General features: G+C 39.0%; 1 protein-coding gene across 5 annotated transcripts in view; it reads right to left on the reverse strand.

Moving 5' to 3' along the window:
* The window catches only part of LOC126278017 (glutathione synthetase-like), a 151,257-nt gene that overhangs the window by 56,633 nt on the left and 77,755 nt on the right, over nucleotides 1-16,869 (reverse strand). Inside the window, exon 5 of one of the 5 annotated variants that reach the window (XM_049977731.1) lies at nucleotides 7,319-7,452. The exons of 3 other annotated variants lie outside the window; for them this stretch is intronic. In XM_049977731.1, the coding sequence (XP_049833688.1) occupies nucleotides 7,319-7,452 (134 nt within the window). Of the gene's footprint in view, nucleotides 1-7,318; nucleotides 7,456-16,869 lie in introns of all 5 variants that reach the window. One more of the 5 variants, XM_049977730.1, reaches the window with a different exon arrangement.

A 16,869-nucleotide genomic window follows, 5' to 3' on the forward strand; every position in this document is an offset into this window, starting at 1 on the left:
ACTCTCTAACTCTCTCTCTCTAACTCTCTAACTCTCTCTCTCTAACTCTCTAAAACTCTCTAACTCTCTAAAACTCTCTAACTCTCTAAAACTCTCTAACTCTCTAAAACTCTCTAACTCTCTCTAACTCTCTCTAACTCTCTCTAACTCTCTCTAACTCTCTCTAACTCTCTCTAACTCTCTCTAACTCTCTCTAACTCTCTCTAACTCTCTCTAACTCTCTCTAACTCTCTCTAACTCTCTCTAACTCTCTCTAACTCTCTCTAACTCTCTCTAACTCTCTCTAACTCTCTCTAACTCTCTCTAACTCTCTCTAACTCTCTCTAACTCTCTCTAACTCTCTCTAACTCTCTCTAACTCTCTCTAACTCTCTAACTCTCTCTAACTCTCTAACTCTCTCTAACTCTCTAACTCTCTCTAACTCTCTAACTCTCTCTAACTCTCTAACTCTCTCTCTAACTCTCTCTCTCTCTCTAACTCTCTCTCTCTCTCTAACTCTCTCTCTCTCTCTAACTCTCTCTCTCTCTCTAACTCTCTCTCTCTAACTCTCTCTCTCTAACTCTCTCTCTCTAACTCACTCCACCTTGTCCCTGCACACTGGTAATGGAGTGAATGTGAATTTATATGACCTTTACAGAATAAGAAAAATGGAGGCTAGAAGTGATGGATGGATGGGGTTAAAAGGACCAAACTACAAGGCCATCAGTCCCTTAATCCATCATGTGACAACTGAGAATAGTCTGCAGAGAGGAAGGACACAAAATACAAATCACAATAGACTCTAATGTATATGAGGATGATGATAATGAATAGATAAGTAAGTGGAAGTGACAGAGGGTTAAATGGGTGAAGATGGGAGAGCTGCCCCTTCCAGAAATCAGCTGGAGGCCCCGGGACACGTTATGCAACAGGAGACATACACTCTGCATCTGACTGGTGCTTCCACACTCTCCATTACCAGAAAAAACTAGCTACATGGACAAGATAAACTCTCAGAAAAGAGATTTTCCTCAAAAGAATTGTAACTGGTGATGAGACATGGGTCTATGGTTATGAAGTAGAGACCAAGTTTCAATCTCCACAATGGGTAAGGAAAGGTTCTCCAAGAGCAAAAAAAAAAAGCTCCAATGTCAAAGCCATGTTGATAGTTATCTTTGACGTGAAGGATTAGTACATCATGATTTTGTGCCACAGGGACAAACTTATAACCGACAGTACTATCGGGACATGTTGCGACACCTGAGGGAAAATGTGAAAAGGAAACGGCCTGAAATGTGGCGAGGCAATTCAAAGCTCTTACATCACGATAATGAACCCACACATTCATACCTGTTTGTGCATTACTATTGCACAAAAAAAGAAATCACTGTGCTGACTCATCCTCTGTACTCTCCAGACCTTGCCCCTGAGGACTTTTTTCTTTAATTTCCAAAGTTGAAAACCCTGTTGAAAAGATGAAGATTTGCAAAGATAGACTAGATGAAAGGAAATCTCGTATATAGGGTGAACTGTGGGAAGCACCAACTTTACCTGGAAAACATGGCATGATGACAATGTCCGGGAGGGGAAAGGTGGGGGGGGGGGGGGGGGGCAATATTCGGCAGGTGGCCCCGTTATGAGACATCATCCTCTAGCATTACTTTTGCTCAATGGTAGTTGTCAATACAAGTATTATTTTTTTAATTTTGGATCGGTCAATATTATCTCAGTTTCTTTTCCGAAAACTTTAATGTAATTTTATAGACAGTATGTTATATTTCAAGCTAAAATTTTGAAAAGGAATTACTTTATAAAATATTTTAGTTTCAATGTTATAATTGATAAGTAATAGTTCTGAATGCACAGTTAATTATTTAAATTATGTTTTTAAGAAATATGAAATTACAAATGCTAGGCATACTTAAAATTACTATTATTAATTATGCAATCCTGTACTGTTTACTATGTTTATTTCTGGATTCATTTATGAAATAATAATCAAAATTAATAATGTAACAGAAATTAGTAGAAATTCATTTGTTAAGAAAAATTGTAAACCCTTTGGAATATTGTTATTTCCACATAGTGTGGGAGTGGTAAGCTTGCCTCTGATGTGACTGGACATATTTTTGTGCGAACAATGTAATTTCGTCTTTGTTAATGTGAAAAATCAAAATACTGTATGATATACTGAAATGGGAGAAAATACATTTATGTAAAAAAAAGAAAAAAGCTGCAACAACAATCTTCAGATTTATTATTTCAAAATAACTGTGAGGACCTGATGTGAGATTTTCCAGCTTCTACAATCAGGCCCCTAGACAAGAAGAACTGGAGCCATCTCAACATGACACACTGAGTAAACTAGAAAGTTTTTGTAATCTTTGCTTGTCTCAAATCTTCATAAAAGACTTTGTTTATTAATTACTTGGACTGGGCATTGTTTAAGTGGACAATAGATGGAATCAAGAAGGTGGGAGAAGATTACACCACAGAGACCCCACGCATGGAGGGTAATGAGGATATGGTGATGCCTCGCCCTACACAAGTCGAAGAACACAGTGATAAGATGCTGATGCTGGGCAACAGCTGACCGAACAGCAGACTCCAGGCAGATCAAATTGTTAGCAGTAGAACAGCCTTTAATAAAACCGCCCTGGGATGTAGCCAAAAGACTCCAAGACTCACGCTACCAACACCATAGTCAGCTCACCATATAGCTGAGCAACTTGCAGAGAACATTAGCAAGGCTTAGTAGGCAGGATAGCTGTCCATCACAAGGTGGTGTTTACCTGGTTTTCAGTACTGGGACAATCACACTTTCTCACCACTGAGACGGGAACTCACCCTTACTACAGATATAGTTGAAAATGGCAAGGAAGTGATATTGGCATTCCACTGATAAGTGGGCATTTGGCTGTGGATACAGTCTGGACCTGCAGCTGTCAGGGCAAAAGGCTAGAGAGCTCAGGCATTCCCACTCACTGAATGGAGAATTATAAGGTTCCAGGTGACTTGTAGTAAATGGCAAAGGAAGTCACTCTACATGCTATCTGAGGACATGAAATGCATACTGATCATTCTCAGACACAGAAGCTCAAGCATACTTAAAAGCAAAACATTCCAGCCACAGGGACTGGATCAGTGTACAGATGAAACCAGGGGGTATTGGTGTCCACGGAGGTGCTGAATCTTATCCATATCTGTGAAGGAGGGGTACATGTTCCAATGATAGCAATATATCACCCTAAGCGTTCTTGTTTCTGTCATTTTGTGAGGTGATGGAGCTGGACATGAAGCAATTTAAAGGCAAAGAGGTGGTCTATCCATGGATGTCCCTTAAGGCATTGGAGAGCCTGCTTGCAATCTGTAATGGCAGTGGCGATTTTGTGTTACCACCAAGGTACTGTCTACCGACGAGGGTGGATCCTGAGGAAGAAGGGATTGCTGCATCAGCTGCCAACAGAATGGCTGCAATTGTGTTCTGGAGAACTCTCTCAGTACCTTCATGTGATGGGGTGCGAAGGGCAATGAACGCCATGGCAAATGGCTTCAACAGAGGGTCAAAACGACTGGAAAATGATCACTGTTACACTGGTCATCATGGACTTGCCAATGGATTTTTGGAGGATGACCTGGACTTCAAATGAAATGATCAATGGCTGAATAAGATCCATATGTCACACTAAAGTGTGTGGGAACACAAGTATTCAAGAGGCAAAGATCAAGCTCTGCGAGCAAGTTTCCAACGGCTCTACCACAGCCAGTGGTCATAATTACACCTCACCAAGTGTTACATCCATTAGAGTCACACATTATTATGAAGGAAGGGGGAAGCTGAGAAAACAATGCAGACTATGCATTCTGGGACACTTTAACATGGGGGAGGAGATACAGAATACAGATGGTAAATTCCAGAGATGTCATCACACAAACAGCTACAGCCTTCAAAGTCACACTGAGTGGCAAGTGTTTGCTGTATACAGAGTCCAGAAGGAACCTGCAAACATAACCTGACTCTTTCGTAATTCTTCACAATTCTTAAAATAGCCCGAAAAGCTGTGGAGGGGGGGGGGGGGGGGGGGGGGGGGGGGTAGCGGTCTGCACTACTAGAGGGCAATGCAAAAATAATGGAAATGCACAAAAGATGTCAGTCAAGTGACAGAATAATCTGCTACATTTCCCTGGATGATCACATTATCAGTATCCTGTTGAGATGTGGAGGGCCCAAAGATGTACGTTGTGCCATCTGCCGTCACTTGTAGTATTGAGACATCAAGACACATTTGTTCCAGATCAGGGTGCGTAGGGGGCCACCACATATGCTACCTTGGATACAGAGGCATAACATGCAGGGTCTGGTGGCCACCAGAATTTCTTTCTTTTTGGAGGACTACTACTTGTACTTCGATCATTTAGACTTCTGCAAGGGCTTGTCTGTCCCAGATTCTGAGACAGAGGAGGAACACGAAGTCATACAACCTGCAACCTGTAGCTCTTTCAGCCACTGACAGGCATCCAGTTGCAGGTCAGCAGAGTCCTGGGAAGAGAGCATCCCGAAGGATCCCTTCCTTCTAAAAGGTGCCAGAGGAGAGTACTGCTTTTCTGACAGGGGGTTTGGGGACTGACATCCCTACTATTTAGGGAGTCAACACTCCCAAAGGGGATGTGTGGGAAGCAGTTGCTGGGGGAGCCCCACCAACAGGGAAGCAGGTGCAGCTGATGAGACATGGAGGGTGATGGCACAATCAGTAAAGGTGATGACATCATCACAGCAGTAGCACACATCATCGTCAAATGTTTAGGATGTAGGTGATCATATTCCTTCTTCATCTCTTGAAGGCAGCAAGGGGTCTTATATTCCTGGATTTTCTTTTCTCATTTGAAAATGCTACACTTTGGTGAAAAGGAGAAAAGACACTCACCGCAGTGAACAGAGATTGGAAGAGGGAGTGAGGAGGGGAGGGGGGGGGGGGGGGGGGAGCACAAGGAGCGTTCACCTGAAATTGACAGGCACAATCACTACAGATGGTGTTGGCATTGCATCACGAAGATGTCAGTCTAAATCACAAGTATTCGTAGCACAGCACGGGTGGGGGAATATATGGCTTGACATCACAGTGATACATCCTCACCTGGGCCTTCTTAGGCAATGAGTCACCTTCAAAGGGCAAGATGAGGGCTCCAGTATCCACTTTCTTGTCTTTGGGGCCATGCTGGACACAATGGACAAAATACACAACTCAATGCTCCAAATTAGCGCACATCTCGTCATCAGTCTGAAAAAGGAGATCTCGGATGAAAATTATACCTTGTACCATTTTCAGACTTTTTATGGGGGATTATATCATCAGGAATGTCACTCAGCTTGTTGCAGGTAAGCAGCACCTGTGACTGAGCATGGGAGAGGGCTGTTTTAAGCAGAATGGAATCGCTTTTCAGTTTTGAAATTGCTTTGTTTCACGAAACTGTCCTTGAGGTGGTCAATGAAGAACAATCGCTTTGTAGGCAAAAAGGAATCCCTGTTCACCATACAACAAAGCAAGTAGTGGGGGAAGCATGCTTCACATTCTCTTTAAGCCCCATATCCTCCTATTGCATAGTTGGGGAAGGTAACATTTTGGCATCATTCCTGTCTACACTGCAATGTGTCTTAGCTTTAGAAGAGCTGTATGGCCATCACCAGAAGAAAGTTTAGTTCACTTCATTTGCGAATTTTCTGCAATGGTACCACCCACTCCAAACAGGGGCTCTCCTCACAGGCACCATCCAGTCACCTGACCAGTAAACCATTCCTTGGAGTTTCCGTGCCCCAACCATGATGGGCACATACTCCTTGGCTTGTCTGGGAACTTTCCAGCTCAGGCATCAACTGTGCGATCCCTGCAAATTGTCACGGGTTGCCACCGTGCAGGTATTTGATGACTCCCATCCCCACCATGTGTGCAATTACTTGATACACACATTCATTCCTGAACGTGTGTACTACAAAAATATCCTGCATACTAATGAAGTAATTTTTAGTAGGAAAAACAAAAAAACAAAACAAAACATGTACCTTGCAGTAGGTGTAATTGTCTCACTTTTTACGATTACCTTTTCTAGAAGATCATGACAAGTCAAGGATCATCATCTCTCCCATTACTGTTTTTCTTATTATCTATTTTGGACATTTCTGTCAGACAGTGTTTTCTAAATATGTGACAACATATTTTGTTGGAGTACTCCAGTCCTGTTACTTCTTTCTCTCTCCCCTCCCCCCTTCCCTCCCCCTCAGCTCCATCCCTATGTCTACCTATACATATAACCAATTTAACCCCTTAAAATCTTTCATTTATCTTTTCTTTATCATTATCTCACCATTCTGAAGGAGAATAATCCAGTACTGAAAGCTAAATTCACACTCTTCATGTGAGACTGCAGTTGTACCCACTTTTCAGTCAACAGGTTATAACCTATTGCTTATTGTTAATAACACGTATATTTGGCTAATCTTTAAATTACACTCCGGTGTTACTTCTGGTTCTTTTTGAACATTCTATTTGTCATTATGGACTCAGTCTTTCAGTTGCTTTCATCAGTGTAATTTAATGCTTGCCACTGCTGGCAGTGCAATATATTTTATTTCCACAAGATAGTAACTTCGTTCAAAGATTCTTGGATACCAATGAGTGATCTTAGAACTAACAGTACTGTTATTTACTGAATGCCTAAATGACAATGGTGACAACACAAAATAAATCACAACATATTTATTAGAATCACTAGCCTCAAGCAAGCAAGTCAGTATTCTGATACATATAACACACAGTATTAATTTGCAATTAGATCTGTAAAACATGCAATCAAAGACAGTGAACTCTAATGTTATATGCATCAAATTTAATCAACGATTCAAAGGTAATTCTTAAAAGAGGAAAAAAGCTAGTAAAAACAACATATTTACTTGGAAATACAGTGAAAATGATGTAAATAGTCAAAACCTAATGCTTTTATGTATGCATATGCCACTAAGTGACTGCTGTAGCAAGATTTGTGAACAACGTAGGTACAGTTTCAAAATATTAGCTTGTGCCTATGAAATGATAACAAGAAAAAAGCAGAACTACCAAAACAATTGGAATGAAATTTTGAGAGTTTCTGGCCATCTAATTGGGAGAAAATGCCTTCAAATGACTGAAAAACTGACATGTCCAGAGATGTAACAGAGTGAATCTGCATGCACTTTTGTTCTATTTTTATACATATATAAAAATTATGGGAGATAAAATCTGACTTGTGAAAGTATATGAAAACATAAAACAATAGTTGAGAGTTGTGTCTGTAGTTCAAGTCATACCTATTAAAAGCTGTCAATTTTGAACTTATTGCACCAAAGCTAGAAGCTATAGTGTTTATTTCAACTTGTTTTACAACACTGTCACTGTAACTATGAACCATGTAGTCGGAACGCAAGAGGCCCAGAGACACCTCCTGCTGGAACAAGAAACAAAAATTTTACAAATGATCAAAACTCATTATTAATGCAATGTGTAGTAAAATATAAGCTCTAAAAGTAATCTTTTTCTAATATGAGATGATATTTCTCAAAAATAAGGCCAAATAAACGCTGCCCACCTGACTGTAGGATATTCAGTGTTAAAATCTAGATGCTGTGCATTATTATGTCAGACACCGAGCCTTGCATACAATTCTCTAAGTAATAGATACACAGTGCACACAATAAGGTCCTAGACTGCTACAACAGAGTTTGAAATAAATAAAAAAGATAGATCAGACACAGTATGTTGATTAATGTTTCTGAACTCTCTTTGGATGTACAAAACTAACCTGCAACTGCTTTACAGAAGATAAAATACAACAGAAGCGAACATGAAAAGAAAGGTATGAAAATAACTTAACACTGTCATCATGTAAGAAGGAAAAGTAATACAAGAGCATTAAACCACAAAGTAAACTTAAGTAAGGAGGCATTCCAAAAAAATCTTTATTATACTTTTTAGTTGGAGTACATTTTCCTGGCATAGACAATTTACAGTTTAGTTGACAGCTGATTTTTTCATGGATCATAAAATTCCTTATGAAGTAGCATGTGATAAACCCGCACAAATGCCACGAAACCTGAACATAGTCTTCAGTTTTTATTTTCAGAATGATCTAATATTTCCTGACATGGAGATCCCACACTTATCCATTCTGATCTGACATTTTTAAAAAGATCACAGGAAAGAAAACATTCATACTGTCCTTTATCATTCTTAAAAAAAAAAGCTTATCACAGCACACATTTGTTGTTACATGAGACTAGATAGTCTCAATGGCCTAGAGTCCGTGCAAGGAAACAGGCACACACTGTTTAATTTTCCAAATATTCTCTTAACATACATAAAACATTGTTGCCGAGGTACTACGAGTGTGTGTTTACCAATTTGGGATGATGAGGTTTTTAAAAACACAGTAAATAACATCTGCTTGTACAAAAGACTTATTGAAGTTAGGAAACAGAACTAAGTTAGCAGTGCTGCCACATCTGTGGAATATTTTTATTTTTTTTTTGGGGGGGGGGGGGGGGGGAGTATATTTCAAAGCAACACCTGATGGACTTTTGCCTTCCCATGAAATATATGAACTGCCATACTGTCCTGTTTTTGCCTAGCAGCCACTGATTCAAGTTCGCAAATGGTCCACACACATATCCCAAACAATGGTACTCTGCCAGTCCTATAAAAAAGGTACTGTAGCTTTCCCCACTGACAAAAATAGAATAGTTTTTGCACACACAAATGCACAGCATATGTGCACATTCACACACCATCAACCAACAATTTTAAGTAAGTTTTTTATTGTCTTTTTCTTACGGCAACTGAATCAGCATGCAGTTTAAATTTATTTACCAGAAACAGTTGGTCTAGAGTGTAGATAAAGAGGCCCCATGAACTTCTCCAAATTAGATTGTATTTGGATCATTTTTTAAACAAACATTTTTTATTGCGGCGCCTTCACAGTAGGGAGATCAATTATAGCTGACAGCCATGCAGAGGTTCCACGTTCAATTCCTTATGCAGACAGGGAATTTTCCTTAGGAGGAAAACAAACATTGTGCATTCAGCCTCATTAGACCAACTGAGTGGCTATCTGAATTAGAAGTAGTGAGTCTGAGGTTTGTAAAACTGAAAACAGCTGGGAGACTGGTATATGACAACATGTCCTTCCATACTGCATCCACTGACATCATTGGCAGAGGATGACTCCGTGGCTAGTCAGCATCACATGATCCTCTGGCTCTGATACAGTGTTTAGCTCTCTTTTTAAGATATTAAATCATTTCTGTGGAAAGTGTGATGCCCATCACTTAAGACTGCTTCCGATTAACAAATGAATTTTATCTCTTTGAAAGTCTGAACAAAAATACAAGAATCACAACAACGATCATACCGGATAATCACATTTTCCTGCCATTTCTAAGAAATTTATCAGGTTTATCAATTCACTCACAACAAAATTTGATCATTACAATTTAATCTTTCCCCATGTCTGTCATCACAGTAATACAGGCAACATGCTACACAATACATATCCCCCTCCCACACCTCCCCCCTTTACATTTAGTTTTTCCTATGCGTCACTGGTATATTTGCTCACTGCAGGGATGGCAGTGTATAACCTTTCCAATATAATTACCCACAACAAGCAACTACATTAACTGATTAAGGGCAAATGAGTCTTAGAATGAGAACTGTACTTAACTTTGTACACTTAAACTATTGCAAAATACAATGTAGAAAATTATAAGACTGTCATCTTCCCATCACCAAGAAATATTTTTACAGTAATGGTTTGTTTCCTAATTTGGTAACCAGTGTTAACTAACCCGGAATTTGTCAAGGAAATAGTCATTTTTCTCATGAGATAACTATTACAGTGTGTTAATGATATCACAATGTCTGTACATTTTAGTCTAAGAAGGCAGACAAAAAACCTAGTTACAATGTTGTGTGCAATTAATAACTATTATACGGAAGGAAAAACTTCTAACTACATTATTAATGACACTTTAAACAGTTTTGTTGAACTATAACTGCAAAGGGAAAAAAGAATTAAATCATGTCTTCATTCTGAACTGTTCATTATAAAACAACGGTGACTGAGTGGATTGTGATCTGATTTGTTTGCAACCTTTCTTCTTCAAGAATTGACATTACTTCATAAGCATTTGACTGCCGGCTAAATAATATGTAAGAAATAAAGCAAACGGAAAGTTAAATGCAACTGACACCAAATTATTCTGATTTAAAAAGTACATGTACATATGAATAGCAAAAACATGCCTTATGCACATCATTGTATCACAAATACAACTTCCAGGCAATACATGTATTTACAAGAGAAACATACAATAAGAATACGTAACAGACATTGAAGCTTTACTACATCCACAACAATGTCATTACTACAATAAAAATGGCATCAAAGCACAAGAACCTGGCATGAAAATAGTCATTTATTTCTTTACAATACAACAAATTTGTCAACGGAGAAACTGTCTGCCTAGTTACACACAATTTTGTGTCATCTTAAAAAAGAGCATATATTAATAATTCTTATAAATTGCAAACAAAATTATAATACACTGAATGCAACTTCAGAGAAGTGCATATTAATTTTGAGAAACAAATTACATGGAAATAATGCAGAAGACATTTGAAAATGTGTGATGAATGATGTATGACAGGAGTGAAATGATGTATAACAGCATCATTAACCAGGCTGTTTTACTTATCACAGCTCATGTGGTGTCTGAATTAAATATATAGAACTCACCAACATGTGGAGTGATGTCATGATACTAACATCATGGGCTATACTTTAAGATAATAAATAATTAATGAAGTTATTTTACATGATTTTATATAATTAATAAAAATAACTAAAGGTCATATTCTGAGAACTGCCCCAGGATATCTCAAAATGTATAAACTAGACATTTCAATTAACATGATGGATACATGCAAAAGACATTTCCTTCATTGTAACCTTAAACATGTAAATTGTGTATTTTAACAACAAAAATAATACCATAAATTAAAAAAAAAATGAGGGTGTTGAAAAGGGCTGGGATGAGTTAGTCAGAGAGAGAGAGAGAGAGAGATAGAGAGAGAGAGAGAGATTAATTATTGCTTAACAAAACTGTATTCCAGGTCTGTTTCTTAAGCCAATATTTGTATCTAATTCTCACAAAGTGACATAAATATGACGATGTCATGGCTCAAAAATATCAAACTGCCACACACAATACTAAAAAGCACATTCAGTAACATGGTAAGCACACTGAAACACTTCGTCAATTGCCTGATACAAGAACAGCCATCAGTACACACATGGAACACAACGTAGTGTTTACATTTTCTGCGTGAAGTGATGGCCATGCTTGTGCTACGCAGTCAGTTAAGTGTTTCAGTATAGGAACACATGACACAGTGTGTCCTACTGATATGTTCCACAATTCCACGCATAAAAATGGGACTTTTCTGGGGCTCATACCTTCTATTGGTGGTAGAATCAAGTGTTTTGGAAAGCCCTTGGGCTAGGGTCGTATACTCAACATAATGATCGTCTTACTGTAACTATCCTACAGCACTGGTTAAAAGTTTGAGTATTACACAATTCCTTCAGCTTAGGTGGAGGAAATCATTTGGTTCTTTCGCATCTGATAACCAAAATGGCCTTGCTGTACTGGTACTGCGAACGGCTGAAAGCAAGCGGAAACTACAGCCATAATTTTTCCCGAGGGCATGCAGCTTTACTGTAAGGTTAAATGATGATGGCGTCCTCTTAGGTAAAATATTCCGGAGGTAAAATAGTCCCCCATTCGGATCTCCGGGCGGGGCTACTCAGGAGGATGTCATTATCAGGAGAAAGAAAACTCGCATTTTACGGATCGAAGTGTGGCATGTCAGATCCCTTAATTGGGCAGGTAGGTTAGAAAATTTAAAAAGGGATAATGGATAGGTTAAAGTTAGATATAGTAGGGATTAGTGCAGTTCGGTGGCAGGAGGAACAAGACTTTTGGTGAGGTGAATACAGGGTTATAAATACAAAATCAAATACGGGTAATGCAGGAGTAGATTTAATAATGAACAGAAAAATAGGAGTGCAGGTAAGCTACTACAAACAGCATAGTGAACACATTATTGTGGCTAAGATAGATACAAAGCCCACACCTACTACAGAAGTACAAGTTTATATGCCAACTAGCTCCGCAGATGATGAAGAAATTGAAGAAATGTATGATCAAATAAAAGAAATTATTCAGATACTGAAGAAACATGGAAATTTAATAGTCATGGGTGACTGAAATTTGGTAGTAAGAAAAGAGAGAGAAGGAAACGTAGTGGGTGAATATGGATTGGGGCTAAGAAATGAAAGAGGAAGCCGCCTGGTAGAATTAGGCACAGAGCACAACATAATCATAGCTAACACTTGGTTCAAGAATCGTAAAAGAAGGTTGTATACATGGAAGAAACCTGGAGATACTGACAGGTTTCAGATAGATTATATAATGGTCAGACAGAGATTTACGAACCAGGTTCTAAATTGTAAGACATTTCCAGGGGCAATGTGGACTCTGACCACAATCTGTTGGTTGTGAACTGTAGATTAAAACTGAAGAAACTGCAAAAATGTGGGAATTTAATGAGATGGGACCTGGAAAAACAAAGAACCAGAGGTTGTACAGAGTTTCAGGGAGAGCATAAGGGAACAATTGACAGGAATGGGGGAAAGAAATACAGTAGAAGAAAAATGGGTAGCTTTGAGAGATGAAGTAGCGAAGGCAGCAGAGGAGCAAGTAGGTAAAAAAATGAGGGCTAGTAGAAATCCTTGGGTAACAGACAAAATATTGAATTTAATTGATGAAAGGAGAAAATATAAAAATGCAGTAAATGAAGCAGGCAAAAAGGAGTACAAACGTTTCAAAAATGAGATGGACAGGAAGTGCAAAATGGCTAAGCAGGGATGGCTAGAGGACAAATGTAAGAATGTAGAGGCTTATCTCACTAGGGGTAAGATAGATACTGCCTACAGGAAAATTAAAGAGACCTTTAGAGAGAAGAGAACCACTTGTATGAATATCAAGAACTCAGATGGAAACCCAGTTCTAAGCAAAGAAGGGAAAGCAGAAAGGTGGAAGGAGTATATAGAGGGTCTATACAAGGGCGACGTACTTGAGGACAATATTATGGAAATGGAAGAGGATGTAGATGAAGATGAAATGGGAGATACGATACTGCATGAAGAGTTTGACAGAGCACTGAAAGATCCGAGTCGAAACAAGGACCCGGGAGTAGACAACATTCCTTTAGAACTACTGACAGCCTTGGGAGAGCCAGTCCTGACAAAACTCTACCATCTGGGGAGCAAGATGTATGAAACAGGTGAAATACCCTCAGACTTCAAGAAGAATATAATAATTCCAATCCCAAAGAAAGCAGGTGTTGACAGATGTGAAAATTACCAAACTATCAGTTTAATAAGCCATAGCTGCAAAATACTAACACGAATTCTTTACAGACGAATGGAAAAACTAGTAGAAGCCGACCTCAGCGAAGATCAGTTTGGATTCCGTAGAAATGTTGGAACACGTGAGACAATACTGACCTTACGACTTATCTTAGAAGAAAGATTAAGAAAAGGCAAACCTACGTTTCGAGCATTTGTAGACTTAGAGAAAGCTTTTGACAATATTGACTGGAATACTCTCTTTCAAATTCTAAAGGTGGCAGGGGTAAAATACGGGGAGCAAAAGGCTATTTACAATCTGTACAGAAACCAGAGGGCAGTTATAAGAGTGGAGGGACATGAAAGGAAAGCAGTGGTTGGGAAGGGAGTGAGACAGGGTTGTAGCCTCTCCCCGATGTTATTCAATTTGTATATTGAGCAAGCAGTAAAGGAAACAAAAGAAAAATTCGGAGTAGGTATTAAAATCCATGGAGAAGAAATAAAAGCTTTGAGGTTCGCCGATGACATTGTAATTCTGTCAGAGACAGCAAAGGACTTGGAAGAGCAGTTGAATGGAATAGACAGTGTCTTGAGAGGAGTATATAAGATGAACATCAACAAAAGCAAAACGAGGATAGTGGAATGTTGTCTAATTAAGTCGGGTGATTCTGAGGGTATTAGATTAGGAAATGAGACACTTAAAGTAGTAAAGGAGTTTTGCTATTTGGGGAGCAAAATAACTGATGATGGTCGAAGTAGGGAGGATATAAAATGTAGACTGGCAATGGGAAGGAAAGCGTTTCTGAAGAAGAGAAATTTGTATAGATTTAAGTGTCAGGAAGTCATTTCTGAAACTATTTGTATGGAGTGTAGCCATGTATGGAAGTGAAACATGGACGATAAATGGTTTACACAAGAGGAGAATAGAAGCTTTTGAAATGTGGTGCTACAGAAGAATGCTGAAGATTAGATCGGTAGATCACATGACTAATGAGAGGTATTGAATAGAATTGGGGAGAAGAGGAGTTTGTGGCACAACTTGACTAGAAGAAGGGATCGGTTGGTAGGACATGTTCTGAGGTATCAAGGGATCACAAATTTAGCATTGGAGGGCAGCGTGGAGGGTAAAAATCATAGAGGGAGACGAAGAGATGAATACACTAAACAGATTCAGAAGAATGTAGGTTGCAGTAGGTACTGGGAGATGAAGCAGCTTCCACAGAAATGAGTAGCATGGAGAGCTGCATCAAACCAGTCTCGGGACTGAAGACCACAAGAACAACAACGTGGTCTGTGATGTGCCTTAAGGGGCTTATGGAGGAACCACGTAGTTTGTGGGCAGTTCGTGAGAAAACCCCAAAAAAGCATATTTCGCTGTCAGCAGTGGATACCTGAATAACTAACCACTGCAAATTGCTCACATTTTAACAGTATATTCTCTACACATTTATTCTACATATTTATCAGGAAGTGCCAGCTTCCTGTTTTCAGGTATCTTTATCCATTATTGAGAAACACCTAAAAAACATCATTTTTGGGTAACAAAACAGAGCTGCAGATTCCAAGACACTATGCACAGCAAAATGTCTCACCATCATCATGAGAAGGGTTCTGTGAATCCAATATTGTACTGAAGCACATGCAAAATTTTTGTGCACATAAAATACAGTGTGCAGTGCAAAATTATTTTTGCATCTGAAATACTTTACATAATTAAACTATCAAAATTTTGCTGACTCAAAAAGTCTCCCCCCCCCCCCCCCAAACAAACACACACACACACACACACACACACACACACACACACACACACACACACACACACGAGTGACATGCATGCTGTATCAGGAAAAATAGAGGGAACCAACAGGAGATATTTGTTTATGAGTACAAAAATGGTGAAAATGCTCCTTTTTAAATATGCTGATGGAAATGTGGGGTACCAGGTTCATCTTTCTACCTTTCTCTGCATCTTCAAAAATTTTCCCAAAAATTTATGACAGTGGCAGTGTGAAAGAGATGGAAAAGTAGATGAATTTGTGTCTTCTTTTGGTGTAAAGAATCTGCCTCTCGAAAGTTTGTAGAAGTAATTTTGAAATACACTGTATATAGAGAAATAAGACAGTTGGGTCATAACACCAGGCATTTCTGCCACTTTGTGAGAATTAGTTATCAAGACTTTTGCCGAACTTTCAGTGTCACTTGAAAACGTTCATTTAAAACAAAATCAGTTGTGGCATACTAAAGGTACATGACGTAGCACCGTGGTGATTTTTATTAAAATTTCAACAAAGATTAACCGTTACTAACCTATTTTTCAAAGATTTGCTCGAGAGAGGAAGGGAGTGTGATATATTAACAACACATAATCATAAATAAATTCAATGTTTGCTTTCTGTGCCATGCAAAGCAAAGCTTAACTTTCTGATCAAGATTCTCTGCTAGGTGCATTTTTAAATGGTTTGCAGAGCGTTCAGTCTGAACATCCCACCTGCTTAACAACTATATGAATCACATACAACTCAGCATCAAAGATGCTGATTTCTGCTAGTAGCAGAATACTTAGGCTGTTATTTGTAAAAACGAAAGACAAGTCAACTAGGGTCCTTTGCTTGAAACTGTCCATGTAAATCACCTTGTCATTACAGAGCTCATCGGAAACGCAAAGATACGTATGCTGTGGATATAATCTAGTGTATCCAACTCCCTGTACATAAGACTTTAAAATCTATCCTTGGTCTCTATGAGCCAAGGTGGCTGACAGCACCAGCACACTGAAAGGGCCTCGATATCTGCCTTGTTGTCCTACATTACAACCTGTTTCTTCCAGACCCCTAATGGCTTTGTGGCCCATGAGTGGTTCAGGAATAGTCATTCTGATGCAGGGTCAGAAACACCTGTGGACACCAGTCTCTTTGGCAAACTTAGCTTTAAAAGCATGTTACACACTCAGAAGTTGCCACTGGGTAGAAAGAGATGGCTCACTAGCTACAACACAGAGGCTAGGAACATGACTTGGCCTGTAAGCTCCTGATGTGAGTCTGATACTGGTATTGTGCACTGCATTCAGCGTTTTTAGATATGAAGTTCAGGCTGAACTATATACAACCAGTCTAAATGGGGCTGGAGGAATGCTTTATAAAATTATTGTAGATTTTTCTCTCTCTGCACTCCTGACATTTCCAGTGAAACACTTCCAGAAGTCTAACACTAAGTGCACTTACTTCGTAGTCCTGCAAGTGTGACAGCCATGTGATAAAATTTAAGACTCAGGAATGTAACTGCTTGATTAGAATGGTGCCATTAAAATTTAGCTATGGCTCATTAAAATGTGACTGATACAATTAAAATGAACTCTCAGTAGTTTATTCGTTGAAAACTCACAACCTGTCT

Source organism: Schistocerca gregaria, chromosome 6, assembly GCF_023897955.1.
Source record: "Schistocerca gregaria isolate iqSchGreg1 chromosome 6, iqSchGreg1.2, whole genome shotgun sequence".
Taxonomy (NCBI): domain Eukaryota; kingdom Metazoa; phylum Arthropoda; class Insecta; order Orthoptera; family Acrididae; genus Schistocerca; species Schistocerca gregaria.